The sequence below is a fragment of the Bos taurus genome, chromosome 7 (genome assembly GCF_002263795.3).
Source record: "Bos taurus isolate L1 Dominette 01449 registration number 42190680 breed Hereford chromosome 7, ARS-UCD2.0, whole genome shotgun sequence".
NCBI lineage: Eukaryota > Metazoa > Chordata > Mammalia > Artiodactyla > Bovidae > Bos > Bos taurus.
The window spans coordinates 16642570-16661281 of NC_037334.1; the positions used below are offsets into that span (position 1 = coordinate 16642570).

Below are 18712 nucleotides of genomic sequence, written 5' to 3' on the forward strand. Positions count from 1 at the left end.
GATGCCCGGCTAGAGGGCTTGGGGGGACACCCTAAGTTGAGATGAAAGGCGAGGCCCATGGCTGGGAAGCAGGCCCAGAGGGGCATGGTGAGGGCTCCTGGAGAGGAGTGGGCAATGGAAGCATGCCCAGATCTCCCACCAGCCTTGGAGAGGCTGCTCCTTCCCTGTGCTGCTCAGTGCGGTCCACCCAGGAGGCAGTGACTCCCCTTCCCAAGCCCAGGGCTCAGCTGCGGGCCTGCCTTTTGCACTGCAGCCTCCTTGGTAAGCAGAGGGCAGTGTGCCCTCTTGGGAGGCCCTGGAGGGACCCGAGATGGCCATCAGTCTCAGGCCTCCCCTGTCTCCAACACCCCAGGGCGTGGAAAGTAAAGGGGTGCACACTGTGAGGAAGAACCTCAGGAAGTGGCTTGCGCCCTCTCCTGAGATTCAAGCAATCCCTCCCCAAGTGTCTTCCCTGACCCCCCAAGGAGTGCCTACTGCTGTGGCAGAGTATGGGAAGAGCTTAGTCAACTGGCCACAACGGGCACACCTCGTTCATTCACTTGGTCACGCAGTCCCACCTGGGCCCCTCCTGCACTTGATATTTCCATGAAAAGTTGGGCATAAGAATGCCTACATTAATGCACGCTGGTGGGTGCGCGGCGCTGGACCACGGGACTCTCAGCATTTCCTGATCCCACCAGCCCCTCCTTGTACGCCCCTACCCTCAGCGGAGGAACTTTGGGGAAAGCCTTCAACCAGAGCTACAACCTGCTGTGCACAGCCCCAAGGCTCGCCTGGCCCCTCGCGCCGCCCTGCGGTTGGATGCGCCCAGGAGGCCCCCAGCCCTCGACCGCAAAGAGGAAAGTAAACAGGCCTCGGTCTCTGCTTTATTGCAAACTCGGGCTGCGTGGTAGACAATACACTGGACACCGGGAAGAGCCTAGGCCGAGGAAGGTACGGGGCTCGAGGGGTGCAGGAGCGCGTTCTAGGCCAAAGGCGAGGGGTTCAAGGGGAGGGCCTTGGCCAAAGGTGTGGTTGGGTCGCAAGAGTGAAGTCAAGTCGCTCAGTCGTGTCTGACTCTTAGCAACCCCATGGACTGCAGCCTACCAGGCTCCTCCGTCCATGGGATTTTCCAGGCAAGAGTACTGGAGTGGGGTGCCATTGCCTTCTCCAATGGGTCACAAGCCTGGACCAAAATTCTAGGGCTCTAAAGGGACTGAGACCAATTCACGGGAAGCCGGGCTCCTGGAGGAAGGGAGGAGGAGATCTAAGACCTTTGAAGTGTAACCTGAGGGGCAAATCCTAAGGCAGGGGTGGAGTGGGCGGGCGGGGACAGGGTGGGGCTCAGTGGAAGGTCTCCACCTCTACCACGGTCCAGTCACCCTGCGGGGAAGCCACGTCATCCGGGGAGAAGCTAGTGACTGAGGTGATGCTGGCGCGGGACTCGTCCAGTGGAGACAACAGTTCGGCCCAGCGACCCAGTTCGGCGTCGCTCAGCGCAGTGCGGGCGCCGCCCGCGCTGCCTCCACCCTCGGCGCCCCCTGGACCACCGCTGCCTCCCGCGGCCTCCTCGGTCGCAGCTAGCAGCAGCGTCCGGCTCAGCAGGTGCTGCACGACGCTCGCCTGCAGCGCTCCCAGCTGCAGCTCTCCCAAGCGCGCCGGCTTCGCGCCACGAGAAGCCGCACCAGCCGCAACTCCAGCCGCCGCTTTCCCACCTCCCGCGCCGGGCCCGGGCCCGGGATCCAGCGCGTCTGTGGCGGGGCTCGCCGACTCGGGACCTTCAGCCTCGTAGATGGTGCACAAGCCATCAGCAGAGCCCGATCCGGATGCAGGAGACCAAGGCAGGGGAGCTCCTGCGGGGAGAGGGGCCGGGATGCCCAGAGAGAGCGGGAAGCCCCAACCCCGCCACGAGACTCCGCCCCTCCCTTCAGCTCCGCCCTCAAACCCAACTGTCCTACCCCCGAGCCGAGCCTCTGACCCTGCCCTCTCACATCCCAGACCTCGCGAGGACTGCTTACCTGGGGTGCTGCGGATGGCCAGAGGCGGCGCGGAACCTCGGCTCCAAGCTGCCGGGTGGCAGGCGGCGAGCTCGGCATCAGCAGGCGGAGAGGCTGCGGCACCGCCCTCAGGCCCACTGTCGTAGCCGCGTAGCTCCTCGGGCGTGCTGGTGGCGCTGCTGCTGTGGCCCGCCAGGTCCGGGCCACTCAGCGTACTGGATGGGCTGCGCGACGGCGGCGGCGGTGGGCCTGGGGCCAGCGCCAGGGTCAGCCGTGGGCCAGAGATGGGGGCATCGGGACCCGGGGTTGGAGGGCGGCGTGGGGCCTGCTGAGGAGGTGAGGCAGGGGGAGAGGGAGGGGTCTGCAAAGTCGGCAAGGCCAGGGAAGGTGGAGCACGTGGTGGGGGCGTGATCAGAGGAGAGGGAGGGTCTTGCAGAGGGGGTGAAGCAGAGGGAGAGGGACCAGCCTGCAGAGGGAGCGCGGACAGAGAAGGTGGAGCCTGGAGAGGAGGCAGGCTCTGAGGAGGAGTGGCCTGTAAGGGGGGCGTGCTCAAAGAAGGCGGATCCCGCGGAGGGGGTGTGGCCAGGGGAGAGGGAGAGTCTTGCAGAGGGGGTGAAGCTCGAGGAGAAGGGGCCTGAAGAGGGGGCAAGGCCAGAGAAGGTGGAGCCTGCAGAGGAGGCAGGCTTTGAGGAGGAGGAGTGGCCTGTAAAGGGGGCGTGCTCAGGGAAGGTAGAGCCCACGGAGGGGGTGTGGCCAGGGGAGAGGAAGAGTCTTGGAGAGAGGGTGAAGCAGGGGGAGAAGGGGGAGCCTGAAGAGGAGGCGAGGCCAGAGAAGGTGGACCCCTCTGTGGGGGCAGAGCCCGAAGAGAGGGAGGACCATGCAGAGGAGATGAAGCAAGGGGAGGAGAGGATAGGGCCTGCAAAGGAGGTGAGACCAAAGAAGGTGAAGCCAGCAGAGGAGGCAGGCTCTGAGGGGGAGTGGCCTGTAAAGAAGGCGTGGTCAGAGAAGGTGGAGAGAGCGGATGAGGCACGGCCAGCGGAGGAGGGGTCGCCCGCAAAGGTGGTGAGGCTAGAGATGGGGCCTGTATAGGAGTGGCCTGTCGAGGGGAAGTAGCCAGAGGAGGTGGAGTCTGTAGTAGAGGCCTGACCAGGGGAGAGGGAGACTCTGAACGGGGAGAACTCTGCAAAGAGAGTGTGGTCTGAGACGGTGAGGCCTGTGGAGTGGGTGTGGGAGGTGTGTCCAGTGTACAAGGCGTGGCCTGAAAAGGTGGAGACAGAGGACTGGCCTGCGGAGGGGGCGTGGCCAGAGCGGAAGGAGCCTGAGGAGGGGGTGTGGCTAGGGGAGAGGGCAGGTTCCTCACAGATGCTGCTTGAGACAGAGGGGCTTGTAGGGGGGCAGCGGCTGGTGGTAGAGGACCTGCCGAATGTGGTGTGGCTAAGGGAGAGGGGAGAGCTGGAAAAGGAGGTAAAGTCAAAGACGCCTCGGTGGGGAGTACACTATGCAGAGCGGGTGAAACTGGAGGGACTGATGCCAGAAGAGGGGCCATGGCCAAGGGAGAGGCGGACCCCTCCGGAAAGGATGTACCCAGGTGTGTGGGTGGAGCCTGCAAAGGAGGTGTGGCCGGCGGAGAGGGGAGGGTCAGCAGAGAGGGTGGAGCCGAAGAAGAGGGAGGGGCTAGTGAATGGGGCGTGGTCAAAGGCCGGCTGAGGGCCTGAGAAGGGGGCGTGGTCGGTGGAGAAGGAGGGAGCGCGTCCCGAGAGGTAGTGGCTGGGACACACGGAGGTGGTGCGGTAGGACAAGGAAGAGAGGATGTGGCCAGAGGAGGAGAAAGGCCCCTCACTGGGGCTGTGCCCTTCCTGGGGGATGTGGCCTGAGGGGCGCGAAGGGCCTGCAGTCCTTTCGACTTGGGCTGAACAACAAGAGCCCGGGGTGTTCCAGCCGGGGAGGCTCCAGAGCGGACTGGGGAGGATAGAGGGGTGACGCTAGAGCCCAGGGGGCGCGAGGTTGGCCTCTGGAGGCTCCCGCCGGCGCTGGGTCGCCTCCTGGCGGCAGGGCTCGGCTCCGCCGCGCTGCGCTCTGGGGCGCTGCTCACTGACTTCCTGGAAGCCTCAGTCGTTGGGGGCCGGAGCCGGGCACTTGGAGCTGCCCGGGGCACACCCACCTCAGCGCCCGCAGCCCGGGGCCGACGGGAATTGACCGGGGAGGGGATGGCTGGGGTAGACCCAGAAGAATCTGGGGACAAAACAGAAGGCCAAAGGTCACCAATACTTCACAGCTCAGGAACCCCGCCGGTTCCTCCCCCAGGTCACATACCTCTCCGGGCCCCGGTACTCAGGGTGCTCCTTCTGGGTGAATCTGTGGCTTTTCCTCTGGCCGCAGGTTCCTCAGCTGGGGGACGGAGCCCCTTCTGCCCAAGAGGGCCTGGTCTGAGGACAGGAGGGGCTGCGATCAGGGCAGAGCTCCAGTTCCTGTTTCCTCTCCCAAGTCTACATTTCCCCATCTGTAAAATGGGGCATATGCTCTCTCTGCCACCCAATAACAGCTTTCACCAATTTGTGCCCAGTGACCAGCAAGTGCTCCCACACACTTTAATTAAAGGCTTCCAGATGGAGACACTAACTCTTGCCTAAGGGACTAGGGGGGTGGGGGCGGGTGTGTTACCTGGTGGGCGCGCTGGCATGCCCGGGGCTAGAGATACAGCCTGAGCCTGGGGTCCTGGCAGGGGCCCGCTCCCCTCTCCCAGCCGCTGGGGGCCTGGAGGCTGTGGGGAGAAGGCCGAGTCAACGCAGGTGCCCCAGAAATCAAGGGGATGCTGGTGCCTCAGAGGAGGGGAGGCAAGATGGGGTCAGAATCAGGGAAAGAGGTTGAAGTACCTGGGCTCCGGGGGCCCGTCCCAGCGCTCCGCGTTGGCCCCAACTGGGGAGTAACCTCCGGGAGAGCGGTTCCCCGGATACCCCCCGTTCTCTCTGCCAGGGGCCCTCGCCCTGCGGCTGCTGCTGCTCCCAGAACTCGGAGAGCCGCGCTGGTTACTGGAGGAGGGGGTCGTGGAGACCCTGCGGGCTTGGGGATCTGAAGGCCTGGAGGGCGAGAAGCGGGCGGGCGACCGGCGGCCGCTGCCCTGGACTTGTCCCTCTTGTCCATCCAGCACCTGACGAAGAAACAGATTAATCAGCATCCCAGGTCCTGGACCGCTATGCTGCCTGCAAGGCTCTGGGTCCTGGCACCTCTCTGCTCCTTCTCCTGCGTCACCACCCATGGGCGCCCAAATCTCTGCTTGGATCCACTTCCTTCCACCCACCCACCACTCACCAGCGCAGCTGCTCACGGTGGTCCCCAAGTCTCGTCCTTATCGCCTTTCCTCCAGGCCACACCTGCCTCTGCTCCCTCTCAGGACTAGAGATCAACCCACCTACCCCTCGCCCCTTCAGGGCCTTGACCACCAGCGTTGGACCAGGGGGCCTGCCACTGGTTCCAAATGAAGGGATGAGCATACACCCCGGTCCCCTCGCCAGCCCCCAGAGCAGTCCCGGGCCTCCGGGAGAGATGCCGGCACCTGCCGGGAGGAGGAGCGGTCCCGGCAGCCCGCGCACGGGCTTGGGAGACAAAGAGCCGCGTTCTGAGCCCTTCCGCCTGCGCCAGCTGGGCCCTGGTCCGCGCCGCCCTTCCACCTGCTCGCGCCACTGCTCACCTTGGGCTTCGGTCTCCCTCCGCTCCACGCTGGGTCGCCTTGGGTGCGGCCGGGTGGGAGCGCCGCGGCGGTGGCTGCGGCGAGCAGAGGGCAGGCGAGGGGAGGGGGCGGCGGGCGGCGGCGCAGTGAGGCGGGCCCGGCCCTTGGCGGCGGGCGGGGGAGAAGGGGGCGCGTGCGCTGGATGCAGACCGGGAAGGCGCAGGCGGGAGCGCGCGGAATTGAGTGGGGAGGGGGGAGCGCGTGGGAGGCACAGGCGGCTTCTCTGCGGCTGCGCCTGAGGACCTCAGACACCCAACCGGAGGGGCTTCGGGGAGGGGGTAATCCCTTGGGGTCTGCGATCCAGTCTAACCCCCTCTTCCCCACCCGCTGCCACACACACACCTGCCCAGGCCCCCACCCAACCACCTGGAGACCCGAGGCCCGCCTGACCGCGGATAGGCTGGGCCCTGGCAACCAGGGAGGGGGGCGGGACCATCGCCCCTCGAGCCCAGTTCGCCAATCCGGCCTCTCGATGTCCCTGGCCCAGTCTTCGCCTTCGCGACCGCAGAGGCTGCCCCCGGACCCAGGTTTCCTGGGGCTTCCACCACTCTTTTACCCTAAGCTTTTTCACAGACCCAAGGAAACCTCCTATCTCGTTGAGCTCGGGGGACTGGTGGGAGAATGAAGCCCTGGGAAAGTAGGGGTAGACCCCGATTTGGGGGAAGAGAGGAAAAAAGAACGAGGGGGAGAGAGAGACCGAGGCTGGTGAGAAGTGACCCAACCTTCTACAGGGCAGCGCAGCCCCACTCTCCACACCCTCCCAGGTCACATAAAGTCAAGTCAGCAAAGGCTTCCGGATAGAGCCAGGCTTTGGGGAGTTGAGATTATTGGAGGCGTGTGGGGGGGGGCCGCTGGAGGTGTCAAAACCAGTGCATGAAGGAGCTGAAGAAATCCCGTTCGAGGTTTCCCAGCCCAGCCTGAGGTAGTAGGGGTGTCGTTTTGGTGATTTGCCAACTGGTACAGGGGCCACCTGGAGTACCTTGATCGGGGGATTGTGGCATGGAGGGGATGGAAGCATGAAGAGGGACATGGCCATCTTCCGCCTCCCTGAGCTGGGGGACAGTGCCAGGCGCCCTCTTGCACCTCTGCTTATACTCAAAACCACATTGGGGACTTCCCTGGTGGTTCAGTGGCTACCCTCCCAACACAGGGAACTAGACCCCACATGCTGCGAGTTTGCCTGCTGCAACTAAAGATCCCGTGTGTCGCAACACAGACTGAATGAAGATCCTGTGTGCTGCAGCTGAGACCCAGTGCAGCCAAATCAATTAATTAAAAAATAAAAGACCACATCGACCCCACAGAAACACTGGGCTCTCTGCTCCCAAGCCTAATCTCTCCAGACTCTTAGCTACCCACTATCCCATCCCAAAGAACCAGCTCCCTCTGCCCCACCTCCTCCCCATCACATTTGTTCATACAGAGAACTTGAGAATGCCCTACGTGGTCCCATTCATACAACCTTCTGGAAATTGCAAGCTAATCTAGACAGTGACAGAAAGCAACTCAATGGTTGTTGGGGTCCAGGGAAGGGAAACTTGAATAGCCACTCTAACTGATTCCTGACCCTGAGAAACTGCATGTGTGCTCAGGTTCCTCAGTGATCCTATGGACTATAGCCCACCAGATTTCTCTGTCCATGGGATTTCCTAGGCAAGAATACTGGAGTGAGTGGCCATTTCTTCCTCTGGGGATCTTCCCAACCCAGAGATAGAACCCTTTTTCTCCTCTGTCTCCTGCATTGCAGGTAGATTCTTTATTGCTGAGCCACCAGGGAAGTCCTGAGAGACTGTCAGACAGTAAATTCTTGCTGTCTTAAGGAGCTAGGGTTTGGGGCAGTTTGTTACACAGCAATAGATAGCTACCTCAGGTTCACAAAACCTTAAAACTGGTTATAAACAATCAAGTACTGGTGAGAATATGGAGAAATAAGAACACGTGTGTACCATTAGTGGGAATGTAAAATGATATAGCCACTGTGCAGAGAAGGCAATGGCACCCCACTCCAGTACTCTTGCCTGGAAAATCCCACGGACAGAGGAGCCTGGTAGGCTGCAGTCCATGGGGTCGCTGGGAGCCGGACACGACTGAGTGACTTTATTTTCACTTTTCACTTTCATGCATTGGAGAAGGAAATGGCAACCCACTCCAGTGTTCTTGCCTGGAGAATCCCAGGGACGGGGGAGTCTGGCGGGCTTCCATCTGTGGGGTCGCACAGAGTCGGACACGACTGACGAGACTTAGCAGCAGCAGCAGCAGCATAGCCACTGGACCCACTAATATGAGGCCCCCAGAGGATTCAGATTCATTGAGATGGACGGTATAATGCTGAGTGCCAGGGGCTGGGGGAGAGGAATAGTGAATTTGTGTTCCATGAGGACAGAGTTTCAGTTTTTGCAAAATAAAAAAAGTTCTGAAGATGGATGGTGGGGATGGTTGCCCAACACTGTGAAATTACTTAATGCCACTGAAGTGAGAGTATTGGTTGCTCAGTCATGTCTGACTCTTTGGTGACCCCAAGGACTATAGCCCTCCAGGCTCCTCTTGTCCATGGGATTCTCCAGGCAAAAATATTGGAGTGGGTTGTCATTTCCTTCTCCAGAGGATCTTCCTGACCCAGGGATCAAACCTGAATTGCAGGGATCAATCTGCATTGCAGGCAGATTCTTTACCTCTGAGCCACCAGGGAAGCCCTTAATGCCAGTGAGCTGTACCCTTAAAAATAGTTAGGATGGCAAATTATGTGTGTGTACGTTACCACAATCGTTTAAAACCCTGGATAGTGTGCATGTGGGGAAACTCATGAACTACTAATGGGAATGTAAAGTAGGGGATCTTTCTGGAGGACCGCTGGGAAGCATTGCATGATGTCATATGGCTAAGACATCCCACTCAAGCATTTGTACCTGTGACAGATCCCGTACAGTCCCTCCCATATCCTCTGAGCACCCAGTCCCCACGTGCAGGGAAAGTCAGGAGTCCCAAGGCATGGAGTCCCTCCACTCCCGTCTCCAGAGAAGCCCTCAGCCACAACAGACAGAAGCTGGTGCAACAATACTTCCACTCCTCCGCCACTTGGGTGGGTACACCTTGGAGGTGCATCTGCCAGAGCTACCCTCATTAACACTTACTGGCTTACTGGCTTCCTTCTCTTCCCCACTGGCTCACCATTAATGCTTCCTGAGTTCACCTTCCAGAGAAACTATTGCCATCTAATTCCTTGCCTCAGGGTCTGCATCAAGAAGAGCCTGAACTAAGCATCCATCCATCATTTACTGAATGCCCACTGTGTGCCAGGCACCATCTGAAGTGTCAGAAAAGATATGTGTCTAGGGCTCATGGGGCTTCAGTTCCGATGACTGCAGAGACTATTGCACAAGAGTGTAAAGCAGTGTGTAACAAGACACGCATCCCAGCATATAGCTGAGAACAAACCCTCAGGACATGGATCTCAAGGAGCTACTCCAGAGGCTAGGAGGAAAAGGAGAAACTATTCATCTCAAAAGGCCCCTTTGCTACCACTTCACCTCACCCTGTTTTGCTATATACACAGCATAAGTGTATGCTCAATCGCTCAGTCATGTCTGACTCTTTGAGACACCATGGGCTGTAGTCCGCCAGACTCCTCTGTTCATGGGATTATCCAGGCAAGAATACTGGAGAGGGTTGCCATTTCCTTCTACAAAGGTCCTTCCCCACCCAGGGATCATACCTGCATCTCCTGCACTGGCAGGCAGATTCTTTATGACTGCACCACCTGGGAAGCCCCTATATACACAAGCATTTGTCACAAATTGACATTATCTTGTTCCTTAATTATACACATCCTTACCCTCTCCCTGTCCCCACCCCCATCCACACACAGACACACACAGACACACACACACCAATAGAGCAGAAGCTCTGAGAGAGAGAGAGAAGATAGCCTCACTTATCTTGTCCACACAAAGATTAATCTTTGGGCGGCCCATGGCCAAGCCAACAGGGACTTCTGCAAGGGGGTCACGACCATTGCCAGATTTCACAGAGGAACCTAAGCTTAGGGGGTCCCAACCCTCGAGGTTTCAGAGTATCTCTAATCTGGTGAACTTGTGGGCTTCTTTTCCCCATGAAAGATGGGGTATCACTCTCCCATCTTCTCAGGTCTCCTCTCCCTTGAGTCTAGCAGACAGAGCAGATCAAGGTAAAAGTCTTGTCTGAGATCTAGGGCAGGCCTCCCAAAGTGGGGAGGAAATCGTGGGGGTTGGGGCAGCAAGGTCTCCCTTTGAGAAGCAGACCTCCCAGATTGGATTCCATCCTTGGCTCCCAGAGCCCTCTGACCCCGGACTCTGTCTCCTCCCCAGTGAAGAGCCTCCCTTGGTTGGGTGGTCAGAGCAGGAAGGAGAAAGCGCCCCGCCCTCCCTTGGGCCCCCGATCACTGATTCCCTGTTTGAGTTTCAAAGCCAAGTAGCTGCACCTGGAAGTGAAGGGAGGAGGAGGGCTTCCACCTGTTCCTGACTGGTCTATATAGCTTAGCTCCTAGAAAAGTACTCTCAGGTTGGCTTTGGGCGTCCAACGCCTTCAGCCCCTCTCAGTGCCCCCCATGTCAGCTCCGCCCCACTGCAGCGGAGCGCAGAATTCTACCGTTCCTGCTCCTCCGACGAGCTCCTCCCCTTCCCGGGGACTCCAGGGTTAGAATCGCCTACCTCCGGCTCTCCGGCGGTACCGGGAGTCCCGGAGCGTCCGAAGGGAGGCGGGACCGAGACGGCTGGTGGGCGGGACGGGGCAGGGCAGCCCGCGGCTCCGGTCCCGCCCGCCCTGACTCACCCAGTCCGGCCCGCGAACTCCGCGGGAGTCCCGGCCGCTCAGTTCCCCGGGACACAGGAGTTGGAAACAGCGTCTGGCCCGTGAGGTGAGTAGATGGCTCTCCGCGCTTGGGGACCGGGTGGCGGGGTGAGGACCTGGCCCACAGGAGGACCGCCCGAGGTGCGGCTGGCCCTGCGACCTGAGCCCTAAGCCGTCTGGGGCACAGAAGGAGCTGGGCGTTGGGGGGTGGGGGCGGGGGGTGGTGAGAGGGGGCGGTGCAGAGAGAGGCCCGGCCCTGGCCAGCCCAAGGGCGTCTATCCAGGGAGCCCGGCAGGCCTGACCAAGGACAGAGTGAAGATCGAACAGCTAGAGTCCACCCTGGGCATCTTGATACCTTGTTCCCCTCTCCTCTTGCCAGTGACAGCTCATCCCAACGAGTCCCTCACCTCCCAGAGCCCTAACACGTGGGGGCCTCCCCAGGCTGTCCCTTCCGGGTCCCTTGAACCTAAAGACTCCCCAGAACCCCCAGTTCTGGAAAGGCAGCTTGGAAAAATACTAGGTTGGGACTCCCCAGGCCTAAGGCCCAGAACTGGCTCTGCTGCTACTGCTCCCCCCGCCCCCGACCATAATTTCTCCCTCGTGTAGAAGTCAAAGGTTAAACCGAGTGCCCTCCAAGGCCCGTTTCGGGGCTGACAACTGTCACTCTTTCTTCTTTGCCGCTTAGCTTGGGCGGTGGGTGGAAATGGGGGTTGGGGGGATCAGGGGCACCCGCTGCCAATGTTTAGAGGCAAGGTGGAGGCCTGAGAGAGAAGCAAGGGTGAGGCATGGGTAGGCGGAGCTAAGGCTACCTAGGGGGCAATTTCCTGTTCAGAGGCTGACAAAGACAACTTAGCCTGGTAGGCAGAGCAGCCATCCTCCCGCCATCTCTTCTCTACCAGAAGAAGCCCCCTTCTGAGGCTCCCTGGCAAAGATGCTTCATCTCAGTGAGATGTTCTTGCTCAACCTGGAACAGAGTGCCTGTGATCAGACGGACAAGACTCAGGGGGTCTCCCTCAAACGCTGCTTGTCACAAGCTGGGACACCTTGAATGAGTTATTTCACTTCCCCGAGTCTGGGAAATAAGGGTCTCCACATCCGTGCTCCCAGAATTGGGATCAAACAAGACACTGAAAGCATTTGGTGGCCTTAAGTTCTCTGTCCCCACACCCTCATGATGCTTTCCCCCCTAGCCCTCCCACCAGCCTGGTTCAGACAAAGGGGGGCCAGTCTTGTGTCTGGGGAAACTTAATGGCAGGTTCCAAACAATCAAGATTGAGTCATGGAGACAGATAATGATAACCCCATGTCTGCCTTTGGGGCTGCTGTGTATACACCTTGCTCTGTGGGAGCCTCTGACCCATCCGTTGGGGACCCTGGGTGTCTCTGCCTTCTTGCTTTTGATTGTGGGTCTGGGATGGCCAATGGCAGAGCTTCCACAATTGTGAGATATGTCCTGAAGGGTGGCAGGGCCTCGGGGGCAGGAAGTTGATCCTCCCTGCCTGTCTGTGTGGCATTTCTGCTAAGAGTCACCATTCTTAATTGAAGCAGTGTCCCATGCAGGGGCAGGTGGCCAGGGCAGGGAGAATAGTGGGTGGCCAGAACTGGAAGAGAGAGAGTATATGGCTGTGTCTCTGGTCCTGAATCTCCCTTCAGCTTGTACACACGTGCACTGGTGTGTACACACTAGAATGCCCCCAGGGTTGTCCCACTTGGCTGCAATTGGCCCCTGGGGGCTGTGGAGTTGCCCTGGGTGTGTTTCTATCAGATTCCCTGGTGTCTGAAGCCTGTGATGCACTGAGGGGTGGGGGTGGGGGTGGGGGATGGGGGGGCACCTTTACTAGGCTTGTTGTTGAGGACAGGTTGTGAAACTGAGCGCAAGGGCTGGGTCACTGGGTGAGGGATCCTGTGTTCTATGTACCCCCTTGTGTGTGCCTGGTGCTGGGTGAGTCAGGGCCTGAGTCAGGGGCCCCTGGAGACCGGGTGTAGGCAGGTGTGTCCCTTTGCGTGCCATCCCTGGTGGGATTAAGTGGTGTGGCGGACTGCCCTGACTTCAGCCTGCTGGGCGGGGCCTGCATCCTATAGCCCCGCCCACTTCCACCTTGTCCTCATTCAGTAGTAATGGAAGGCCTTCCAGGGTTATGGGGACCAAAGAGGGAGGCACGGAGGTATCAGAGCGATTGGCTGAGGTGTGGGACAGAGGCCAGGCCCTGCCCCCACAGGAGATGGGTGAGAGACTGGAGGATGATCAGAAGACCCAGACGTCTCCCTTCCTTGCCCAGCCAGTGACAAGCTATGAGGATAAGGACCACAGGGCCCAGGAAACCTACATGAGAAACAGGCGTCGGTGCTCAGTCATGTCCGATTCTTTGCGACCCCATGGACTATAGCCCCCCAGGCTCCACTGTCCATGGGATTCTCCAGGCAAGAATAATGAAGTGGGTAGCCATTTCCTCCTCCAGGGGATCTTCCCCATTCAGGGATCAAACCCACGTCTCTTGCATCTCCTGCATCGGCAAGCGGGTTCTTGACCACTTGCCATCTGGGAAGCATGAGAAGGATGAGAAACAGGGGCTTTATATTGGGGAGCATGGGTGCTGGGGAGGGGGGACGGACCGGCCTAGGAGCCCCCTCGGAGACAGTGGGGGCCTTGCTGCCTCCCTTTCTTTCTCCTTCTAGACCTGGGAAGAGAGGCTCCAGGGCTGCCTGTCTGGGACGGTGCTGTACCAGCTTGTGATCCACGCCCCCGAGTGACTTGCGCCTGGCTGTCTGTATCTGAAATAATGATACCTTGGTCTAAAATGAAACCCAGGGACAGACAGAGTAGGCTAGCCGCCCAGGAGCCTGGCAGCCCAGCCCTGTCCTAGACGTTGTAGTCGTAGGTGTCACCCTGGTTCTCTCCCTGTGAGTTTTCCATTTCCTGATTCTTTGCCCCTCAGCCCTTGCCTTTCGGGTATCGGTTTTCCGCAGCAGATCCTAAACACTGGCCCCACCAGAAACCCAGGTGTCCTGTCACTGCCACCCCCCACCCCCCAGGGCGGCCAAGCCTTCAGCTCCGCCACTCCCTGCCCCTGGGGCCCGTAACCAGAGCCAGGCTCCAGCCGGCTTTTCCGGTTGGAGGTTGGAGGTGGTGCCCGGAGCGCCCCTGAAGGGGGTGGGGGTCCACGCCCCGGAAGTCCCGAGTCTCGGGACTCTCTGTGGTCCAGTGAGGGAGGGATCCGGGGCTGGCCGCCTGGGTACCGGGTGTCTGGAGTCAAGGAAGCAGAGCGAAGTGTTTGGGACTGGCGTCAAGGGTGGGAGATGCCTGGGCTCGGGAAAAAGGCCACACCGACGAGTGGTGGAGCAGCGGCCTCGTGGAATGCCCCTCCTGAACTCTGAGTGGGCAAGCCCAGTCCCATCGGGGCAGGGGTCCCTGGGAACAGAGGTGGTAAGGACTTACCGAGCAGTAAGTACTTACCACCTTAAGCCAAGCGTTCAGTCTTAGGCGCTTGGCTCCAGGAGGGAGGTGAGGTCTAGGGGGCGGGGGAGGGGAAGGGAGCGCACAGCTGTGGGTTCTGCCGGAGTTCCGCGGGGCGGAACGCGGATACAGGGAGCAGAGGCGTGTTTCTGGCTCTTCTGGGGGCCTGGCTCACAAGGCATCCTTTCCTGAGGGTCTCTCTCTGCACCCTCCGCTTCCTGCTCTCCTCATAGGAAGGATGATTCCGGTGGCGGAGTTCAAGCAGTTCACGGAGCAGCAACCCGCCTTCAAGGTGCTCAAACCTTGGTGGGACGTGCTGGCCGAGTACCTCACCGTGGCCATGCTCATGATCGGGGTCTTCGGCTGCACCCTCCAGGTAAGGGGCGGGGCGGGGTGTGGCCTGGATGGGGCGCGGCCTCCTAGGGGCGGGGTCTGGGAGATTCCGGAAGTCTTCCTTTATCCTATCATAGTTCTGGAGACTGGACATCCGAAATCAAAGTGTTGACAGGGCTGGTTTCTTGCGAAGGCTGTGCCTCTTGGCTAGACTCTGGTGGCCTCAGGCATTCCTTGGTTGATAGAGGACATTCTCCCTGTATCTTCACAGCATTTTCCCTCAGTGTGAGTGTGTGTGTGTGTCCAAATTTCTCCATCTTAACTTGATTACATCTGCTCTGCAAACACTATTTCCAGACAAGGCATCAATCACAGGTTAGGTATTTGGGGCTTAGGACTTCAACATCTTTTTTGTTTGTTTAATATTTATTTGCCTGCACCAGTTCTTAGTTGCCTCATGTGGCATTTTTACTTGCATCCTGGAAGATCTTTTTTTTTTTTAAGTTGGAGCATGAACCCTTAGGTGTGGCATGTGGGATCTAGTTCCCTGACCAGGGATCAAACCCAGGCCTCCTGCCCAGTCTTAGTCACTGGGCCAGCAGGGAAGTCCCTAGGTCTTTAACATATTTTCGAGGAACACAAATCAACCCAGCTCTTTTATTTCCAGACAAAGTCCCATGCTCAAAGGTTTAGTGACTCTTCCAAAGTTACAGCCAGCTGAGGACAGCTGGGGATCAACACAGACCTCTCCTGCTTGCAGCCTGCTTCCTCTCTCTATAACTTCCCAGGCCGCCCCAGATCCTTCACCCTCTTTCATACCCTCTCCCCCATCCCCAGGTGACGCAGGACAAGATCATCTGTCTGCCCAGTCATGAACCCCGGGAGAATTTATCTGAAGCCCCATGCCAACAGCTGCTGCCGCGGGGGATCTCAGAGCCCATGGGGGACCTTCGGGAGTTGAGCGGCCTCAAGAACAACCTGGACCTACAGCAGTACAGCTTCATCAACCAGCTCTGCTACGAGACGGCCCTCCACTGGTATGCCAAGTACTTTCCCTACTTGGTTGTCATCCACACGCTCATCTTCATGGTCTGCACCAGCTTCTGGTTCAAGTTCCCCGGCACCAGCTCCAAGATCGAGCACTTCATCTCCATTCTGGGCAAGTGTTTTGACTCGCCATGGACTACTCGGGCGCTGTCCGAGGTCTCCGGGGAGAACCACAAGGGCCCTGCTGCCACCACAGCTGGGCGGGCGACAGTGACCGTGACCACAACTGCAGGGCCGGGGAAGGCAGGGGAGGGTGAGAAGGAGAAGGTATTGCCAGAGCCCGAGAAGGTGGTGACAGAGCCCCCTGCTGTCACCCTGCTGGACAAGAAGGAGGGAGAGCAGGCCAAAGCCCTGTTTGAAAAGGTCAAGAAATTCCGCGTGCACGTGGAGGAGGGCGACATCCTGTACACCATGTACATCCGGCAGACGGTGCTCAAGGTCTGCAAATTCTTGGCCATCCTGGTCTACAACCTGGTCTACGTGGGAAAGATCAGCTTCCTGGTGGCCTGCAGGGTGGAGACCTCGGAGGTGACGGGCTACGCCAGCTTCTGCTGCAACCACACCAAGGCCCACCTCTTCTCCAAGCTGGCTTTCTGCTACATCTCCTTCGTGTGCGTCTACGGGATCACCTGTCTCTATACCCTCTACTGGCTCTTCCACCGGCCCCTCAAGGAGTACTCCTTCCGGTCAGTGCGGGAGGAAACTGGCATGGGCGACATCCCCGATGTCAAGAACGACTTCGCCTTTATGCTGCACCTCATCGACCAGTACGACTCGCTCTACTCCAAGCGCTTTGCTGTCTTCCTCTCTGAGGTCAGCGAGAGCCGCCTGAAGCAGCTCAACCTCAACCACGAGTGGACTGCCGAGAAGCTGCGACAGAAGCTGCAGCGCAACGCCCGGGGCCGGCTGGAACTGGCCCTCTGCATGCTCCCGGGGCTGCCGGACACGGTCTTCGAGCTCAGCGAGGTGGAGGCGCTGCGGCTGGAGGCCATTGGCGACATCACCTTCCCCCCGGGCCTCTCGCAGCTGGTGCACTTGCAGGAGCTGAGCCTGCTCCACTCGCCCGCCAGGCTTCCGTTCTCCTCGCAGATCTTCCTGCGGGACCGCCTGAAGGTCATCCGAATCAAGTGCGAGGAGCTGCGGGAGGTGCCCCTCTGGGTGTTTGGGTTGCGTGGTCTGGAGGAGCTGCATCTAGAGGGGCTCTTTCCCCCAGAGCTGGCCCGGGCGGCCACCCTCGAGAGCCTCCGGGAGCTGAAGCAGCTGAAGGTGCTGTCTCTGCGGAGCAACGCTGGCAAGGTTCCCGCCAGTGTGACTGATGTGGCCGGCCACCTGCAGCGGCTCAGCCTGCACAACGACGGGGCACGTCTGTTGGCACTGAACAGCCTCAAGAAGCTGGCAGCGCTGCGGGAGCTGGAGCTGGTGGCCTGCGGACTGGAGCGCATCCCCCACGCTGTCTTCAGCCTAGGTGCGCTGCAGGAGCTTGACCTCCGGGACAACCACCTGCGTTCCATCGAGGAGATCCTCAGCTTCCAGCACTGCCGCAAGCTGCTCACACTCCGACTGTGGCACAACCAGATTGCCTATGTCCCCGAGCATGTGCGGAAGCTCCGGGGCCTCGAGCAGCTCTATCTGAGCCACAACAAGCTGGAGACGCTGCCCACCCAGCTCGGCATGTGCTCCAGCCTCCGCCTGCTGGACGTCTCGCACAATGGGCTGCATTCCCTGCCAGCCGAGCTGGGTCTCCTGCAGAATCTTCAGCACTTGGCTCTCTCCTACAATGCCCTGGAGTTTCTACCCGATGAGCTCTTCTTCTGCCGCAAGCTGCGGACGCTGCTCCTAGGTTACAACCACCTGAGCCAGCTTGCGCCCCAGGTGGGGGCCCTCAGGGCCCTCAGCCGCCTGGAGCTCAAGGGCAACCGGCTGGAAGCACTGCCGGAAGAGCTCGGCAACTGTGGGGGGCTCAAGAAGTCGGGGCTCCTGGTGGAGGACACCCTTTATGATGGGCTTCCGGCCGAGGTACGGGACCGGATGGAGGCAGAGTGAAGCCGGGGAGGGAGGACAGGTTGAGGTCAAAGCCTCCTGGATGCTACCGCCCCAGAATCTCTACCATTATCTTCGAGGGAGGTGGCCAAGTGGGCCCCAGCCAGGAGACAAGGAACAAACATGTCAGTTTGATGGAGCCCAGGCAAGATCCTGGGACTGGTTTGTCTGGGAGGCTGTGGATTTGGGGTGGAACATCCTGGAGAGATTAACTCAGTCAGAAGACTCTCAGACCAAAACCACACCTGTGTTTTTGGCTTGGCTGACCTGCCCCTAGCCCTGGGCCAGAGATGCTGCCATCCCCCAGACAGCAGCCACAGTACCGCAGATGGGGGGTGGGGTGGGGGAGGCTCATCCTAGTGGGATTTCAACCCTCTCCCCTGACCAAAACAGCTTACATCTGGGGTTTTCTCCCAACGAGGGGACACAGACACAAGGGACCAACCTCCCCCGCCAATTTTGATATTAATCCCCTATTTATAAGTTGCTTGCTATGGACACCTGAACTCAGAAAGCAATGGTTCTCATATTTGGCTGAAATCAACATCTCCAAAACAAAACATCCGAGGCCCCACCCTTGAAAGGCTGACTCAGGATGTTGGCTGGAGGCCAGGAACTTGCTGGTAAACAGAATCACCCCAGGTAATTCTGATTTGGACCATCCCAGGCCTGAATGTTGGGAAATGCTGACCTACAGAGTAGATATCTGGGTGTTAAGAGCAGGGATTCTGAACTTGGTTTTAGATCTCTAGATTCTTTGAGAAATCTGATGAAAGGTGGGCACCTCCTTCCTTAGGAAAATGCTCATGTTCACATAAGTTAAAAGCTCTGCAGACAACTTCAAGCAATCAACATTCCCCCAGACCCCCCAGGGGGCTATTCATGGATGTGCTAAGGATTGGAACACCTGCAGGGCAGGTACATTTTTCTGTAGGCTGGGACTTTGTCTTTCAATGTTCCCTATGTGAGGGAGTGTTTATCAGTGGGTGCTTAATAAATAACACTATGAGAACCATATATATATTTTTTGGCTGAGCTGGGCCTTCCTCGTTGCACTCAGGCTTTCTCGAGCTGTGGTGCATGGGTTTCTCATTGTGGTCACTTCTCTTTTGCAGAGCACAGGCTCAGTAGTTGCGGCACAAGGGCTTAGTGGCTCCGTGGCATGTGGAATCTCCCCAGACAGGAATCGAACCCAAGTCCCCTGCTTTGGCAGGTGGATTCTTAACCACTGGGCCATCAGGGAAGTCTGAGAATAAGTTTGATCCCTTGTGTCCACTCCTGCCGTTGTCTAAGGCTTCTATTTCACCAGAC

At 59.1% G+C, this 18712-nt stretch overlaps 2 protein-coding genes across 5 annotated transcripts; one reads left to right on the top strand and one right to left on the bottom strand.

Annotated features, from left to right (window-relative positions):
* Positions 1-853: 853 nt before the first annotated feature.
* PRR36 (proline rich 36) lies at positions 854-12285 on the bottom strand. Of its 2 annotated transcripts, none has more exons than XM_059888600.1 (6): positions 10510-12285; positions 4850-5124; positions 4638-4737; positions 4290-4402; positions 1998-4208; positions 854-1832 (listed from the first exon to the last, which is right to left on the bottom strand). In XM_059888600.1, the coding sequence occupies exons 2-6, from the start codon at positions 5115-5117 to the stop codon at positions 1324-1326; spliced, it is 3201 nt and encodes a 1066-aa protein (XP_059744583.1). In that variant the 5' UTR covers positions 5118-5124; positions 10510-12285; the 3' UTR covers positions 854-1323. The 2 variants fall into 2 exon arrangements, with proteins under 2 accessions (XP_059744583.1, XP_059744582.1); XM_059888599.1 differs by lacking the exon at positions 10510-12285 and adding an exon at positions 5665-5787.
* LRRC8E (leucine rich repeat containing 8 VRAC subunit E) lies at positions 10522-18419 on the top strand. Of its 3 annotated transcripts, none has more exons than NM_001205622.1 (3): positions 10522-10594; positions 14215-14357; positions 15152-18419. In NM_001205622.1, exons 2-3 carry the CDS (start codon positions 14220-14222, stop codon positions 17402-17404), a joined length of 2391 nt encoding a protein of 796 aa, NP_001192551.1. In that variant the 5' UTR covers positions 10522-10594; positions 14215-14219; the 3' UTR covers positions 17405-18419. The 3 variants fall into 3 exon arrangements, with proteins under 3 accessions (NP_001192551.1, XP_010805110.1, XP_005208789.1); XM_010806808.4 differs by lacking the exon at positions 10522-10594 and adding an exon at positions 13714-13969 and having other exon boundaries at positions 15152-18418; XM_005208732.5 differs by lacking the exon at positions 10522-10594 and adding an exon at positions 13714-13951 and having other exon boundaries at positions 15152-18418.
* The last annotated feature ends 293 nt before the right edge of the window (positions 18420-18712 follow it).